We start from the raw sequence: 18,770 nt of genomic DNA, 5'->3' as shown, positions 1-18,770 counted from the left end.
TTTCTGAAAGCTGGATCTTAGATGGCAAAAGGACTCTTCTTCAACTGCGCTTCCTGAACTTGATTTCTGCAATTTGCAGGAGAAACTGGATGAGAATCAGCTTAATTTGATCCAGAAAGTGTGCGAGCTCATCGGTGAAGTAAGGACAGAAGGGATTGACAACATGAAGGACCTAAAGAAAAAATGGGGCTCTGCCAGACCTGAGGAAGAAATGAAAGAAAACGCAGCTGAAGTATGTGGTCTCATTTAGCTAGGGGGTGGGGGGCAGTCAGCATTTAACCCTAGCATCTGACCCCACTCTCTTTGCATTCTGGTCCTGTTCCCCTGAGAGAGCTTTGCTTCAGTCATTTAAAGGCACTGGGGCTTACTGCACAATTGTCTCATCTTCTGGAAGGCATGTTTCTGATGTCAGGATTCATGCCCTTCCCAAGAAAAGTGCTCGGGGCAGCCTTTTCTGAAAGTGAGCCTTCTAAGCAGGAGCAGCTGCGAGTCCTGGAGCAGAACAACAGCAGCCTGGCCGCCCTGGTGTGCAAAGTGAGGAGCCTGGGCCACTGGAGGCTGGCAGTGCAGCAGGCGCGCTTCCGGGGCCAGCTGAGGAGGGCCGAGGAGGTGAGACTGGGGGAGGAAGGGAGGCCCGGCCCGGGGCTGGGGCAGCCTGGTCCCCTGGGCTGCAGCAGCTGCACTGGTGTCAGGTAGCAAGTCCGACCCTCCTAAAGGATCCGACAGCTGGGAAGTGTTCCTGGGAGAGGGCAAGGTCAGAGCCCCGGGAGAAACGGGAAAGAGCCAGAAGCAAATGACAAGCAAATGGGAGAAGAGAGGAGAGAGTTTAGCACAAGGGAAGGGAAAAGATGGAAGGAGAGACTTTACCAAGTGCTGGCAGCCGTGTCAAAACACTGCCAATCTGAGTTTCCAACAAGATTATTTGCAGAAAATGAAATAACGATAAGTGGAACATTGGCTTTAAGGCAAATTGAAACCAAAGCACATATCAATAGTGGTTTGGAAACTTTTCCTTACTGTTTCTGAAAGTCTTTATTTACTCTGATCTGTCACACTCTTCTTCATTGACATCATGGAGGCAAGTGACCAGCAGGAGCTCTGTTCTACCAGAAACTTTAAAAAAACAGTAGATGATGCTGTGGTTTGGAGGCTGGTTGTGAAACTGAAAATAAGGAGACGAAACTTATCTCTTGCCTTACTGTGTTTGGGATGTTCACAGGAAGCTATGCAAAGTAAAAAAGAGTGTTTGAGCGTCAAGCTAATGGCAGAACACGAAGTGACTCTGTTTCGTCAACAGCTGTTGGCTCTGCGGCAGGCCTTGGCCAGGGCTCAGGCCGACAACGCGAGGGTGTGCAGGCAGCAGGAGAACCAGGTACCTGAGCCTCCGAACCCCTCTTCCTCCCTCTCTTTGAACACAGTCTGGCGACCAGAAGCGGCACCTTGCTGCCTGTAGCTGTCCCCAGAGTGCCACATGGCCAGAGAAAGATGGCCTGGACCTCGGCTCCCCTGTTCCCTCCTTTCTAGCCCAGAAACCAGGGGCAGTGGCTAAAAGGCTTTGTTCTTATTCATATTTGGCTAAGATGGTGAAATATTACTCATACCTAAGATTGTTTTCTGTGTGTGTGTTTCTCTGAGGATCTTTTTACCCAGAGGGCATCGTGGGGTCTGGGTCTGGGCCTCTAACACATGCCTTTCATGCTCCAAGCACGCTTTCCACAAGTGTGGCCATCAGCAGAGAGTCTTGGTTCCTTTCCTGATGACCCACGCTAAGTCTTAATTTCAGAAGTTACTGCTGCTCTGTAGGGGTGGGAACCAAAATAAAGGTTTTTTAAGTCTGCGCTCTTAATAACTGTGCCAACTCTCTGAGCAAGAATGAAGCAGAGAGATCAAGATTTACAGAAATAACAGCCTGGGAAACTGGGCTTATTTTTAAAACATAAAATATAATCTGTTCCTTTTGGATCCTAATTCCTCCATTATTGTGTGCCAGGTGAATTATGATGTATAATTATGTAAAGTTACCATACAAATATTAATCAACATTATTAATATTATAATTAAGGGTCGACCATCTAGTGACTACTGGAAAATTTCAGAACAGAACAATTTTATTACTACTTTTTTCCTTTTCTAACCATCTGGAATCTGGCTTCCCCGAAAGCTACTTTGAAAATCAAAACAGAGGCAAGATTAACACCTCCCTTCCCCTTCCACTGCTATTGTACGATTAAGGCTCAGTGATAGTGCAAATACAGTTTTGATAGATAAGACTATTTGGTTAATAAGTTATCTAACATACACATTAGCATCCAATTGTGGTAATAAGAGACCAAATGATTTAACCTGGTATTGCTGGAGAGTGGCCTTACCACTTGCCTGGCTTCTGTGGTTTCCTTGTTTTGTCTTGTTCCCCCCAACCCCCGACTGTTGCCTTGGGGCTTACACGGGACAGCTGGGCCGTGGCACCCAGCTCCACCCAGTTCTGCCCCTGGGCGCTAAGGGAGGGGATGGTTGTGTTGGTCAATCTCTCATTCCCTGCCTTCTGCTGAGAAGAAAAAACTGCCTCTTTCTGTCCCCTTTGGCCTTTTCCTGCCACAGGCTCAACTGCTGAAAGAGTTAGAACACAGAGCGACCCAGGAAGCTCGCCACCGGCAGCAGCTGGATTTAATGAAATCCTCCAGCATGGAGAAGCTGCTGGAGGATGTGGAGCAGAAAGAACAGCACCTGCAGCTCCTTACTGAAGAGGCCGAGAGGGCCTCTAAACTGGACCAGCTCCAGCAGAAGAAAATTCAGAGAGAACTGCGACAGGTGAGTCCAGTGAGGCTGGCAAACCGGGGTGCCGTTTCATTCTTCCCGTCTCTTCCAGGCCTCTCATGCCTCCACAGCGGTGCTCCTCCCCTCTGTCACCGCCAGGCCCACCTTGGGCGTGGAAATATCTACACCTGGGCGATTGCTCAGGCTGCCTATGGTGAAAGATGATGGCTTGACCGCTTCCAGGCCCAGATCTTAGCACCTTTCTAACCACTAGAAAAATGTATTTCTACCCAGCTCTAATGTTTGAACTAGAAGGGATCCTTTAGAAAATTCTGACAATCCGGAAAGGCAGCAAGTGTTATGGAGGCTATTATAAGGGATTTTATTCATGGTGTTTCTGGAACTGCAGAGATAAAAAAGGAAAGGCAGAAGTGGTTTCCAGACACAATATGTTTTTATTAAGAAAAAAAAAAGAGGAGGAAATAATATAATGTAAATGTGAACTCATGCAAATTTCAACAAAGGGGACCACAGAATGTATTTCAACACAAAAGGGGAGAAAAAACCTAGCACTTTCCAGGGCTGGTGCTTCACAGGTATTCATTGAATGAATAAATCACTTAATTCACCAGAGATATTAGGAAACAGAAATGGGAAAGTTAAATTATTGGCCAAGTGTTTCAAGTACTCAAGGGGGAGATTAGTAAGGAGAATTCTATAAAAATAAATGACCAGAAAAAAGGATAAAAGTTTTATCCTCTCACAGTTCAGGAGGCCAGAGTCTGAAATCAAGGCGTTGGTTCCTTTAGGAGGCTCTGGAAGAGCCTTTTCCATGCCTCTTGTAGCTTCTGGGGGCTGCAGGCAGTGGCTGACATTCCTCAGCCTGTAGCCACAGCTCCCCACTCCCTGCCTCCCTCGTCACATGGCCTCTTCCCTGTGTCTCTGTGTGTGGGTACCCTCTCCACTTTTTGTAAGGACATCAACATGGGATTTAGGGCCCACCCTTAATGCAGTATGACTTCATCTTAATTACATCTGCAAAGACTCTATTTCCAAACGAGGTCACATTTTGAGGTTTCAGGTGAACATGACTTTGTGGGGTACACTATTCAACCCATTACACTATTACTTTTCTATCATTAAAAACAATTAGGAGATGATAGACATAAATTTAAAAAGAGAAATACCTGTGACCTCTGCAGGTGAGGTGCATTTTGGACCCAGTGACTCCCTGGCCAAGGGGACTTGGGGTCAGGAGCGCCAGGAGAGATTAAACAGTTTGCCTCCAGGTGTGGGCCTTGTGTCAGGCCTGGAGATGGTGGCCAGGGCATTCCCTGCAGATGAGCTGAACTCAGGGTTGAGATCTGGGAGATCAAGTCTTGGCTTGAAGCCATCCAGGGTTTCCCACAGGTCTTTGGGGTGGTAGATGCCTGGCTTGGCCCACAAGGTCCTCTGTGAACTGGCTCCCCGCCCCCGCTTCCCTCTGGTGAAATAAACATAAAAAATATAACTTTTGTGAGTAAACTCCTGGCTATTATAAGGTAATAAAGGGTTTCAAGGCCTCTGTTCCTCTTTCAAGTTCTTGGCCTTCCTAGAGCTCTTCATTCTCAGAAGGCTGAGTTCAGCCTGACCAGGACTTCATGACTTATATTCTGGGGTAACCTGGGACCCACACTCTCCCTAGAAGCCGCCCTTCCCCACCCCTGCCCCTCCCAGGGAACTAAAGTGTGCACCAAAAAGCATCTCTGCTTCCCACGTGCTTTTCCCTTCAGATGAGAAGCCGGCTTGCCCAGGAGCGCAGTGTGAAGGTGGACGCTTTCCAGCGGGTAAAAGAGCTGCAGAGTCAGCTTAATGATGCTGAGCGATTGTTGGACCAGGTGAACTCACCAGGCGGTAAGGATACCCCTACTCTGTGTAGAATAAGCGTCCAGGGTCTGGTCTGAATTGAAGGAGGGTCTCAGGGACCAACGATAACAATTCAGTGGTTATTGAGTGGGTGCTCCATGTTTATTGAGTGAATGAATGAACCTTCACTCTGATTTGCAGTCAGAACTCTACTTTAGTTCACCTTGGTGTACTGACATGCGGCACTAAAAGATTTCAATCATAAAAACTGGCTCTAGGTGTAATATATCACCTAAAGAACATTGGGTACTTCACTGGATATTAATACACTTTAACACCTTGGGACTATAGGGGAGCAGAATTTGCCACCCTAAGATATGTCTTTGGCATATTGTTTTAAGTTGATTATTTTTTGAGAAACAGCAGACATGGGAAGGGCTCTGAAAATCAACCAAGAGTTGCCTTTTTGTAAGAAACATTTATTATATTTGTAAGGGAAACCTCCATTTGTAGGGATGTCTCCCTCTTCTGTGCCAGGAAGAGAATGACCAAACCTCTAGAAACTTATCAATGGAAAAGACAAGTATGTATAACCAACTGATCGTTGTTTATTGTGCTTTTCTGGGTAACCTCCCATGGCTGACTTTCCCCGACCGTCAGCAGCCTCTTCGGGCTTTAGCTGAGGATGGTATTTAAGGTGAGGGCTTCAGCAATTTTGGCAAGTTATTCAGTTCTCCTGGGCCTCTCCCAGGTATACATGTTATTAAACGTTTGTTTGATCTTCTCCTGTTAATCAATTTCATGTCAATTTAATTCTTAGACTAGCCAGAAGAACCTAGAAGGGTAAAGGAAAATTTCTTCCTCCTGGACAGGACATTAATGACCACATTTCTCAGATGTTACTTGTAGATTCTTGGGTCCTGGGGGCTTGAGGAGTCCTATGGAAATAGCAATCAAAACAGCACTCTGGACAGTGCAGCCAGCAAGCAGCAATGGAGCAGAGGCCAGACTCAGACATCTTGAAACTAGCTTCCTCCCCTTTAAGATGAGGAAGTTCTCGTCCAGATCTATCAAAAATATCACCCAGTATGAGTAACCATGATCAGCCTATTATTAAGATCAGCCAAACCTCTTCTTTCTGTTCTACAGTGTAGCCTGATGGTTGAGGCTGTGGACTTTGGAGTAAGACAGCTAAGGTTCAAATCCTGCCCCTGTCACTGCTAGCTGTGACCTTGGACAGGTTACTTCGCCTGTGAAATACCCACCTCAAAGGTGTATTCTAATGACTGTCTGCCACATTGTATAGTAGCACTAGATCATTTTGCAAATGTTGTTTATTACACTTCGATACATGTGTGTCCTTGTCTGTGTTTCCTTTTGTCACTTCCTAGTGTGAATGATGTGAGAAAACAGTCTATCAGAAGCAGAAAGATCATTTCCAAATATCAAGCAAAGATCAAGATACTTCAGATTTTCTAAGAGCAAAACTGGACTCTCAGAAGCCAAGGGTGCTCTGTCCTGCCTCTGTGCCCACTGCCTGGGCCCTGACAGTGGGGCCTGAGAAATTGCAATTTGTTCTAGTGCAGTTACTCTCAAAATGCTTAAGAAACCTATAATGAAAAATAATACAAAAACGAATATTTGTATGTATATGTATGACTGAAACATTATGCAGTACATCAGAAATTGATACACTGTAACTGAGTATATACTTCAATTAATAAAGACGTATTAACCAAAAAAAAATGCTTTAAAAAAAAATGAAATCCCTGCATGTTCGGGTCCCAGCAGCGGAGAAATTACTGGCTCACAAAACTGAAATGTTCAGAGGTAGACTTGCTTAAGTTGGCTTGATCGAGGTTTGAACTATTTTCTTCTTTTTCCCCTGGACCTGGAAGCAATTTTATTTTTTATTTTTATTTATTTATTTAAAGTGAAGTACAGTCAGTTACAATGTGTCATTTTCTGGTGTACAGCACAATGTCCCAGTCATGCATATACATACATATATTTATTTTCATAAAAGGTTATTATAAGATATTGAATATAGTTCCTTGTGCTATACAGAAATTTTTTTAATGTTTTTATATATAGTGGCTAACATCTGCAAATCTCAAACTCCCAAATTTATCCCTTCCCACCCTCTTTCCCCCAGTGACCATAAGATTGTTTACTATGTTTGCAAGTCTGTCTGTTTTGTAGATGAGTTCATTAATGTCCTCTTAGTGTCCTCTTTTTTTAAAACAGATATCACATATGAGTGATTTCATATGGTATTTTTCTTTCTCTTTCTGGTTTACTTCAGTTAGAATGACGATCTCTAGGTCCATCTATGTTGGTGCAAATGACATTATTTTATTCTTTGAATGGCGTAGTAGTATTCTATTGTATAAACCACAGCTTCTTTATCCAGTCACTGTCCATAGACATTTAGGTTGCTTCCATGTCTTGGCTACTGTAAATAGTGCTGATGTGAACATTGGGGTACATGTATCTTTTCAAATTAGAGTTCCCTCCAGATATATACCCAGGAGTGGGACTGCTGGATCATATGGTAAGTCTATTTTTAGTTTTTTGAGGAATCTCCATACTGTTTTCTGTAAGGGCTGCACCAAACTGCATTCCCACCAGCAATGTAGGAGGGTTCCCTTTTCTCCACATCCTCTCTAGAATTTGTCATTTGTGGACTTTTTAAGGATGGCCATTGGCCATTCTGACTGGTGTGAGGTGATACCTCATTGTAGTTTTGATTTGCAGTTCTCTGGTAATTATTGAGCACTTTTTCATGTGCCTATTGGCCATTTGTATGTCTTCACTGGAGAATTGCTTGTTTGGGTTTTCTGTCCATTTTTGGATTGGGTTGTTTTTTGGGTATTAAGTTGTATGCACTGTTTATATATTCTGGAAATGAAATTTTTGTCAGTGGCATCATTTGCAAATATTTTCTCCCATTCCAGAGGTTGTCATTTTGTTTTACTTATGGTTTCCTTTGCTGTGCAAAGCTTAGAAGTTTAATCAGGTCCCATTGTTTATTTCTGCTTTTATTTCTATTGCCTGGGTAGATTGCCCATGAACTATTTCTTGAGGACTGATTTCCCTGCAGCTCTGGGCCCTAAGCGTGCTAAGAGCACAGGGGAAGTGGAGCCCCAGGAAGCAAGAGGGCTGCCACCTCCGTGGCTTCCAACCTGTGTTCAAGCTCACATCACAGGAGTGCAGTGTGGAGAGGGGACAATTAAAAAGAATCAGGTTTTGACCAGGCTAATGTGGGTCATGTGACCAATTTTGGACAAATCACTGAAGCTGGGTAGTAAAATGGCTGGTGGGCTTACGCCTAGCTCATGTTATCCCCTACAGCTGAGGGTGGGGTCAGCCTCACTCACTCTTCACAGCACCTATTTTATTTTTTTATTTTAACTGAAGTATAGTTGATTTACAATATCATGGTAGTTTCAGGTGTGCAACATAGTGATTCAATATTTTTATAGCTCATACTCCATTTAAAGTTATTATAATGCAGCAACTATTTTAAATTTTCCTGGTCTCTTCAGTCCTTCACAATCCTCCTCTTCCATCCAATGGGAACTCCCTCTACTTGTCCCCAGCCTACCTACATCTATACTCAGCTGCTACTCCCTCCCTCCTGTTAAAGTGGATAAGATGCCCCTTTTCTTCTGTGGGACAATCCCTGTGAACAGGATCCATGGGCCCCTGCCTTTTCAGAGGCCTTGAGCTAATCTTTATCCGCTTCCTCTCTACATACATGTATTTCCCACCTATCCTTCTGATCTTATAACCAACAATGACTTATTGAGCAGGTATATGCCATGATCACAAAATCCACCATAAAATAAAACTAACATCTGTCCAACTGCTTGAGCCAGAAATTTGGGAACTATTCTTCTTCACCCTGCAAATCCAGTTAATTGCCAAGTCCTATTAATATATCCTTAAATATTGCTCAGTCCACTTTCACCCACAAGTCCAAGTAACCCATCATCTCTTTCACTTTCTCTTTCATGTGACCCTCAGGCTAAAGACTTCATCCTGGTTTTGACATCATCACTCAAAATTGATGAAGCTGAATCAGATGCCCATTTTAATCTATAAAATTTTATGGATTGAATCTAGGCCTGTACGTTACAACCAGAGATATAACTTAACCTTTTTCACATTATAGGCCTTATATCCCAGACTCACTACTCCCTACATTCTGCTTCCACATCATCCAGATACTCCCAGCAACACCTTTTAAAGACTGATCTTATGGGCAATAAAATAAGGATTCAAAGGCCAAAGACTGTAAGTAATGATAAAATTGATTATGTAGTTGCAACAATGAAAATTATAAATATGAAATTATAGATTTAGGGTTACTTCAAATTTACATTAAAAAATTATATATCAGGATCTTATCTCAGTACTTGGGTCTGGATGACAGAATTCTGGGTTTCTCATAAAGGGAATTTGTCCATGAACTCTTGCTGAATCACTGTGTTTATGGGGGAAGGAGGGTCCAGGGCTTCCTATTATGCCATCTTGCTGACGCCACTCCTCAATAATAACATTCTGATGTTGAAACAAGCCCAAAAGCACTTACTCAGTACATCAGTAAATGAGTGTGGACATCAGTACCAGCACCTTGCTGTGTTCTGTTCCTGAATTTCTTCTTGTTTTTCAGTCATCAACAGTAATTAACCAGCAGCATCAGAGCCTTTATCTGAGTTCCTTGGCAGAGCAGAAATAGTTTCAAAAGTCATTTTAAAACAAGTGAGAAATCTACCCTCCCAAGAAAATTCCTGGAATGTAGGTTAGATTGAAGCATAGCACATATCTGAAGAATTTTCTTTTAATATTTCAGCTTTGAGTTTACGTAAAACACCATTTACACCCTCTTTCACTGCCTTCTCTGTACTATTTTAATGAGTATTATACTCTTTGCTTCATTGTTTTCTAGAATCTTCTCCAGATTTATATATCTAATCACACATTTAAGAATTTCTTCCCTCTTATCATGAGAAAAATTAGGGGGAAAAATTATTCATTGTCAGAGAAAATATGCCATCCTTACGCCTCTTTTGAAGGTGTAATTCTGAAGCCGATGGTTTAGTTATTGGACCAAAAGTTTGTTGTAGGATTTCTAAATATACAGTTAAGGGACCACACACAGAAAGGGAAGAAGCAAGTCAGGAACATACCCAATTGAGATCCTTGACCAAATAGGACTGCATTATTAATGCCCACCATTTGCTTGACCCATCAATCTGTCAGTCATCTTTCATCAGAAGGTGAAATTCTAGTATGTGTCAGTTTCTACAAAAGCTCTTAGCAATGTTCAGTTGATCTGTATGGAACCACAAGGGCTTTTAAGATTCACTCCACCCCCATTTCACTCCCCAAAGCAAATGTTCCTACTGTGCAGCAGATTGGTGATCAAAACTCATAGCTGAGAAGGCTGCTAAGTAACTAAGTACATTAGTGGAGATTCACTAGGTTTCAAAGATTTAGAAGGGTAATGGTCTAAGGCTAACTGTTGGCTATATTGCCTTACTAAATAAATAAGCCCTAATAAGTAAGGAAGTGTCTTGAGGGCCCACTGGCTTGTGTACAGTATAGAGACCCCAAGCAAAAAGCCTGAGGTCCAGGAAAAGCACAAAATTAGTTGGGTCCTCTTCAAATCTAAGGTCTCACTTCTTAAGCAAGGCCTATGAGGTAAGTCAGATAAATAGATTAAAAAGAATTTATACATGGCTGGAATATAAGACCACCAATGATTTTCTTTTAAAAAGTAGCACTGCACTAACACAAATGATAAAATGTTAAAGAATTTTTAGATTACTCCAAATACAAGCTATCTGTCCTTTCTTAGCTGGAAATGGCTTTCCATTGATGGATTCAATCCTGACCAGTTCCCTCTATAGTAAGAGGCAAAATATGTACAGGAAGGCACACTAAAAGGCCCAACCTAGACTGAACCAATGATCTTGGTCTTGTAACAGTGACTTGTAGTGATGCTATGATTAAGAATTATTCACCATCTTTTGTAAAGTCTCCAATATCTACTTAATATTTATATTGCAGGTACCTGCACCTATTAAACACAAAAAAAGAAATGACCATGTCTTCCTACCCAATGTGGCAGAAAATGTCCAACTTTCAGCTTTTCAAGTCAAAACGGATCCATCCAGAATCCCATTCAGGCCTGATTGGTAACATATATCCTTTTTCCAAGTTTTATTTCTATGAGCATTTGAATGAATAAAAATGATTCTAAACTCCATTAAGCCTTTTATCTAATTTTTTACTATCAGTACTGTGAAGATAGTATGGAAAGACTGAGATGATTACATCTGAATGTCCCAGGTAAAATAGGGTTTGGCCCTGAATTTTAAAACACTGAGAGTTGATTTGCATTTCTACAACCTGAGCCTTGCCTCTGGTCAACCAGCAGCCTCTTAATACAAATGGTTACCTTGGGTTACTGATTAGGTGGGACAGCCAGGAGAGAAGGCATTGCTGCCTGACAGTATTTACCAGCAAGTGGAAAACCAGAACAGACACTGATCCAGGTAAATTTCAAAGCACTTAAGAACATCATTCTCTCTTAACAGTCTAATTTTATTCTTCTACAAATGGCAAAACCCTCTTCAGACTTGTAAAGTCTGAATCAGAGTCTTTTTGTTCAAACAAGAAAGTTTATCTTGGGTAAAGGAATAAATAAATAGATGAATGGAACAGAAGAGATCAGAGAAACATAAATACATAAATTTACATATGATATATGTAGCTTTTTAAATTAAAGAAAAGGGAGAGTCTATTTAAAGTAGATTAAATCATTACCTTACACTATACACAATGAATGCTGAATGGATTAAGTTCAAAATGCATACACACTTGCAAAGACATACAAACTTATTTCTGAAATAGAACATAAAAGCAAAAACCAAGATGATTGGTGACTCTGGTACCATAACTAAAAATTCGGCATGACCAGGTATGATACCACTTAACAATTTATGACCTCTCACCTCCAAATTCATCCTTCATTTTCTGCTGTGAAATAATGAACCTGGACCCTGTAAATATTTCCTTCTTTGCCAACTGGCAAGATGTTAAGCTTTGTCAGTGATGACCACAGACACTACGGTGTCGGATGCAGTTTTCTGAATGCACTTCAGCACTTAGGAAAGAAAATGACAAGCTCGGGTCCTTTATTCTTAGCTCAAATTATGGTCTGAGTACCAGAGAGCTTTCACAATAGCCTTTAAAAAATCTCTTATTTCTTGTAGTCAGGGAGATAATATTGCTAAAAATCAAGCACAAATTTTAAGGGGCAGAATGCTAAATTACGATGATAGCCGAGTTCACAATCTTGTTTCTCACTGCTGTTGAGATGGGCTCTCATTTCAATGATGATGCAATTCCACAGTAGCAGAAGCCAAACACCAAAGACAAAGTGGGATATCTATTATAAAGGGCAGCAGGGACACACGAGGAGTCAGGACGCCTTGGCACACAAAGATTTTTGGTGGTCATGAGTCCCCACAAATGAAATGGGCAGCCAACAAGGATATTGCTTGATCTATACAGGAAAAACTCTGGTAGCCAAAACCTGACTTGAGACAGCACAATGGAGAGTCACAGCCTCTCACCCTGATTCCAGACCTACGTCAATTCACAGGTCAGGGCCCTTTAACTACAGGGGAGGTTAGATTCCCCACCTTACACCATGGCTGTATGCACGTATCTTAAGTCTCCCTACAAACATTGTCCTAAGGATCTATAATTATTTGCTACAGTGACTAGTCTTCGGAGGGAAGAAATAGCATCTAGCCTATTTGGTGTTTACTAGGAACTACCTCTAAATTAATTCTAATTCCTGGGGACCCAAAACACCAGTATGGCTCATCAAAATGAAGGCTTACAAGGTGAGATGATAGGAGTTGTCTTAGCTCAGGTCCAAATTACAGTAGACCCAGTTGGTCCAGTGTGGTTATTTCCCTACTTCCTGAATGTGTAACTGGAATAGCCATATTTCAGATTCCAATTATTGGTCCTCTGACCCAATAGTTGAAGGCTCATTATTGTAGGGAGGGATAATTAAAAGCCCCTGGAACTTCCCCTTTCTATAAAGAAAGTAAACTAGAAGCAGTATTACACTGCAGAAATTGCAGATTAATTGCCACCATCAAAGACTTGAAAGAAGTGAGGGTGGTGATACCTGTCACAACACCACTTAACACACCACTTTGGCCTGCGTAGGAAACAGATGGGTCTTGGAAAATGACTAGGCACTATCAGGTCCACCCCTTCACCAGTTAATGATTCCAATCACAGCTGCTACCCCAGATATAGTATCTTTACTGGGGTAAATGGATATGTCCTTGGCACTTGCTATGCTGTTATAAGGCCTTTTGCTCCATGCCAAATTGCAAAGACCACAAGAAGCAGTTTGCTTTTACCTGGCAGGACCACAGAACACCCTCAAAGTCTTGCCTCAAGGCTTTGTCAATTCTGCTTTCTGCCAGGATTGAGTCCAGAGAGACCTTGATCATGATATTCCACAGAACATCACACTGCTCCACTACACTGACAACAGCATGCTGACTGGATATGATGAGCTGCAAGTATCAAGTACTGAGGTAAAACATTAAAAACTAGAGGGTGAAAGGTAAGTCCTCCAACACGTAACAAAGTTTCAGTGATGAACCCCCAAGATGAAAGACATACTACTTCATCTCACAAGATGTTACCACAGAAAAAGAGGCATGATGCTCAGGCCTTTTTGGATTTTGAAGGCAACATATACTGCCTTTGAGAATGCTCCTAGACAGTCATCCATAAGATTACCAATTCTGAGCAGGTAACCTCTTAAGGCAGCCCTGTTGTGAATCTGAGTTACACTATAAGCTGCTCTATCATTTTGGTCCTATGATCCAGCAGAGCCAATGACACTAAGTGTCCAGGCATATAGGGACATTGTATGGAACTTCTGTCAAGCACCAGGAGGAGAATCACAGAGCAGACTCCTAGGATTTTAGAGCAAATCTATGCCTTCTTCTGACGGTAACTACTCTTTTGGACCTTGGTAGAGACTGAATGCCTAATCATGGGATAGAAGGTGGTCATGTAGCCTGAACTTCCCATCGTAATTTGGGTGTTGCAGGACCCACTTAGTCATAAACTTGGTTGGGCATGCACAGCAGGAATCTACCACCAATGGAAATGGTATACAACAGACTTAGTTTGCTTGAGCTTGTCTGCAAGGTACAAATAGCTTCCTTGAACACATGGCTCAGACTTTTTTTTAAGACCAACTTTCACTGCCTCTTCTCTCTCAAATCTGTACCTCTCACCTGAGGTGTTTCTAAACCTAGCTGGCCAAGAAAGGGGGGGGGGGGATCAAGCCTGGTTTATAGATAGGTCTGCATATGTTGGTTCCACCCAAGAGTGGACATCTGCACCACTCACTGGTAGACCTGAAGGACCATGGTGAAAAAATCCTCCCTGTGACCAGAACTTTGAGAGTACATTTGGTTGTCCACTATGTCTTACCTGAGAGATGGCCAAAAGTACAGCTATATACTACCTCCTGGGCAGCTGCTGATGGTTTTGCTGGATAGTCAGGGACTTGGGACAAAACAGGATTGAAAGTTTGGTGACAAAGAAGTCTGGCTGGGCAAGCACTGTGAAGATATTCATGTCCCGTGTCAATGCCCATCAAAAATCACCCACAGCAGAGAAAGCTTTTATTAATCCATAGGACAAAATAATGCATTCTGGGTGTTAGTCAGCTTCACTCCCCAGCTACCCCAGGGCTTGCTCAAAGGATCCATGAACAACACAGCCTTGGTGGCAGAGACAGAGGCTTTGAATGGGTCCAAAAATACGGACTTCCCCTTGCTAAGGCTGGTATGCACTACTGGCAAGTGCCTCATCTGTCAAGAGTCGAGACCAATACTGAGGCTGCAATATGGCACCAATTCCATGGGTAACAGCCATCCACCTGGTGGCAGTCTGATTACACTGGACCTCTTCCATCATAGATGGGGCAGAGATTCAACTTCACTAGAACAGACATTCTGAATATGGATTGCCTTACTGTCCGTAATGCTTCTGCCAGCACTACCACCTGATCCCTGTATTCACAGAATGCCTTATCCACCATTATGGCATTTCCTATGCCGTTTCTTCTAACCAACAAATCAATTTCACAAAAAAGGAAATGCTTCAGTGAATGCATGCTCGTGAAATTAACATACTCCAACACCCAGAAATAGCTGGTCTAACTGAAAAGTGGAACAGTTCACCAAATATTGTTATAACAACAGTTCAGAGCTACCAACCTGAAAGGATGGAATTCTGTCTTAGAAGTGGCATATGGTTTGAGATGAATATATGGGTCCAAGATCAGGGGGTATAAGTGGGAGTGTCTCCTCTCACGATTATACTTCTCATCCCAGCAACCTCGAACTGTGCTGGTTTAAAGGTCTTAGTTTCCAAGGGATGCTTCAACCAGGAACACAACAGGTCTACTGACCTAGGTGAGACTGCCACTTGGGCACCTAGGGATTCTTTGCCACTACACCAATTGGCAGCAGAAATTGATCCACCACCTGGATCAATCAATCCTGATTACCAAGGGGAGACTGTATTGCTGGTACATAATGGAGGCAAGAACTGTATCTGGAACACGGGAGTCTCTGGGTGCCTGAGAATTCTGTACCCAATAAAAAAAGGTTAATGAAAAACTACAGTGACCAAACTACACAGGACAACTGGAAGATTCAGACCCCTCAGTAATGAACACTTGTGTCACTCTGCCGGATTAAAAACCCTGACCAACTGAGGTTTTTACCAAAGGCAAAAGAAATACTGAGAATATAGAGGAAGGTCATAAATTTAGAAACAAGGGCTATGAACTTACCCTCTTGTTGCCTGCTCCGTCCATTATCATGGTGAAAATGGAGCTGGACCATATGAATACTTCTTTGCTAGGTAGCATGCCATTTTGTCAGTACAAAGTACTGCAGAGATTTCACTTCCTGGTTCCAGGCAGACTCCCACAGTGCCCAGCTCTAACAGTGCACACAGCACAGCAGTGGAGTGTTACCTTACTCTGCACTCCCTTGTTGGATGACTTCAGATTGCCACTGGTGTAACATCTCCTCACAGACAGCTTTCCTGGCACACCTCAGATGGAGTTAACACTACCATAGACTTCATCTCAAGAGCCACAATTGTATCCTCGCTAATGATTTCTGGAATTCAGCCTGAGGGAGCACATGTAGTGGCCATTTCCTAGACTGACCATTTCTATATTTTTGAGAGTTATCTCCACTGCTTTGTAGATTTTTATTTTTTAAAATATTACATATATGCCCCATCAATTCAATCTATTCTCCTATAGTGAATACTTTTTTACATCAAACTTTTACTGCTCGTATTACATAGCTTCTGTCTCCTGCTGATACAGGCACTGTAATCAAAGACTTGAAGATAAGTGACTGAACAAAGTCTATTGACTATGGCTTAGCATCCAGCATATTTTAAGATTAAAAAGCCTACAAAATAAGAAAACAGAAAAACAGGAAATTCACAGAGGAAGGACAAATTAATGATATCAACCAAATAAATCATTCTACTCACCAGAATATTTAAATTTAACTTTTCCAGTATCAGATGGTAAAGATACAGAAAACACTCTGATAACTGATGGTGGAAACTGGAAGGAAATCTCAGTGTTAAAACTTTCAAAGTGGAACCCCTTTGACAGAGCTGTCCACTTCTCCTTGTTTACTCTAGAGAAATATTCACAAACAGGTAGCAGGTACAAAGATATTCCCCACAAAACTGTCAGGATAAACTACAGATTGCAAACCTAATCATCCTTCAACAGGTAGATACTTACGATATTCACACTACATATACCAACAGAGAACTTAAGAATCTGGTATAGCTAATGAGTGAAAAAAAGTTGCAGGATAATGTTAAAATAAAAATCCACGTCATATATTTTCTAAAGCTACACTTAGTTATGTGTATATAAATTGTTGAGGGGAAGTGTTTAACACCAAACCAGTTCTAGTTATTACCTCTGGAAAGTGGGGGAGGGCGAGGAAGGGGAAAGGGCTAAGGATGGCCAAATCAGACTTTAATAGTTTCAAAAAAAAATAATCAAGGATATATACTTATCTATTACTTAAATAATTAAAAATTAAAACTTTAAAATCCCTATCTGGCCAAGATGAAATAAGAGACTGGATATACCCTGAAACAAATGAAAAACTGGACAAAACACATTAAACAGTGGTTTTCAATACACTGGACTTTAAGCAAAGAAGGACAATGATCCCTGAAAGATAGGCAACTATTGACCCAGCTTACTGCCTTGAATTTCTAAGCCATGATGCAGGAAGGGGACACCCAGGCAGAGCTCAGCAGAGCTCCTGGGTTGAGATATGGAGCTTAAAGTTAAGGGAAAGCCTAATAATCCAGGGGGCACTGGGTACTCAGGACTGGGGAGCAATGAGCCCTAGAACAAATGATGCTCTGCTCTCACCTAACAAAGCCTAAAAGGAAGACCTCAAAGGATCCAACTGTTTAAGAAACTTAACTACATCCCAACACAAAAACAACCAGCACCAAACATGTTTAAATTTACCTCTGGCATGCAATAAAAAATTACCAAGCATGCAAAGAAATAGGAAAATATGACCTACAATGAGTAAAAACATCAATCAAAAGAAACTGATCCACGTTAAAAGTTGTTACACTGTATGTTCAAAAACTAAAGACATAACGTGTAGAAACATGAAAAACACCCAAACTGAACTTTTAAAAATGAAGATATCTGAAATGAAAAACACACTGGGTAAGATTAACAGATTAGATGTAGCAGAAGGTAATATTAGAGAACTTGAAGATGGTAATAACAATATGAAACAGAAAAATATGTTTTTAAAAAACAAACACTGCATGGGTGAGTTGTGAGTTACCTTCTAGCAGTCTCTGTGTAATTAGAGTACCCTACAGAGAGAATGGAGAGGGCAGAAAACGGTATTTAAAGAAATAATGGTTGAAAAGTTACCAAATTTGATGAAAAACCACAGATCCAAGAAACTCAACAAACCTCAAGAAACAGCACAGCATACTACAATCAAAATACTCAAAATGAGTGGTAAGAAGGAAAATCTTAAGCAACAGATGAAAAAAAAAGATACGTACTGAAGAACAAAAGATAAAGATGACAGATTTCTTATAGGACATGACACACAGAAGACAGTGGACCAACATCATAAAAGCAATGAAAGTAAAAATGTCAACCTAGAATTCTATATCCAATGAAAACATTTTTCAGAAACGAAGGCAGACACACAAAAACTGGAAGAATTCATCAATAATACCTCTACTATCAAAATCAGAAATGTTCAAGGTTAAAGAACATCCTTTAGGCAGAAGGTAAATACCAGCAGCAATAGGTATCTACACAAATTAAGAGAGCGCACAAGGATGGTACCTACATGCGGAAACACAAAGGACTTTTTATTCTCATCTAAAAAAACCACTATGAATGCCATTCTTAACAAAATAACAATTCATCTCTAGCAAAGTTTCAGGAAGTCTTCAGTCTACTCTTCTAGGCTTTAAGGCTTACAGGGAAGTATTTATTCTCTCTCCTTAATCCAAGTTCTGTGATGTAATATAGAATATAATTTTGCCCAAAACATGGGCCTACAGAACCAGATTTCACATACCAACATGTGGCTTGGCACTAGATAGTTATACCAAGGACTCTGAACAGAAGCCCAATTTTACTTTACTTACAATCTAAACTAAAAAGGCAGAATTACAAACAAGCTTTCAGGTATCTAACAACAATTGGTATTCTCATAAACTCTTCACTTGGTAAACCAGTAGATGATTTCTATTGATTTTAGAAAGATCAACATGCATGTCACTCCCACAGGCATACCAAGCGGTCCCTCTATCACTTCTAAGGCTGTTCTCCACTGATGAATACGTACCTTAGTTACTATCTGCTGATCTTGATGAGAAACTGAAAACTGAGTGGACAACCAATCTCCAGACAGATGAGTAAGATAAATTCACTGGCATTAAATTTCATAATCAAAATGCAAAAACACACTTTAGTTAATAAAAAAAAGAGCAGA

General features: G+C 41.4%; 1 protein-coding gene across 1 annotated transcript in view; it reads left to right on the top strand.

The window, feature by feature from the left end:
• The window catches only part of LOC105097150 (coiled-coil domain-containing protein 162), a 95,048-nt gene extending 84,172 nt beyond the window's left edge, over nt 1-10,876 (top strand). Inside the window, exons 24-30 of the mRNA XM_010989653.3 lie at nt 80-232; nt 478-609; nt 1,220-1,372; nt 2,599-2,808; nt 4,527-4,647; nt 8,777-8,898; nt 10,678-10,876. Coding sequence (XP_010987955.3) covers nt 80-232; nt 478-609; nt 1,220-1,372; nt 2,599-2,808; nt 4,527-4,647; nt 8,777-8,898; nt 10,678-10,809 — 1,023 coding nt within the window. The 3' untranslated portion in view covers nt 10,810-10,876. The remainder of the gene's footprint in view (nt 1-79; nt 233-477; nt 610-1,219; nt 1,373-2,598; nt 2,809-4,526; nt 4,648-8,776; nt 8,899-10,677) is intronic.
• Nucleotides 10,877-18,770: the final 7,894 nt, after the last annotated feature.

This window comes from Camelus dromedarius, chromosome 6 (genome assembly GCF_036321535.1).
Source record: "Camelus dromedarius isolate mCamDro1 chromosome 6, mCamDro1.pat, whole genome shotgun sequence".
NCBI classification, from domain to species: domain Eukaryota; kingdom Metazoa; phylum Chordata; class Mammalia; order Artiodactyla; family Camelidae; genus Camelus; species Camelus dromedarius.
This window is presented reverse-complemented; position numbering and strand designations above follow the sequence as displayed.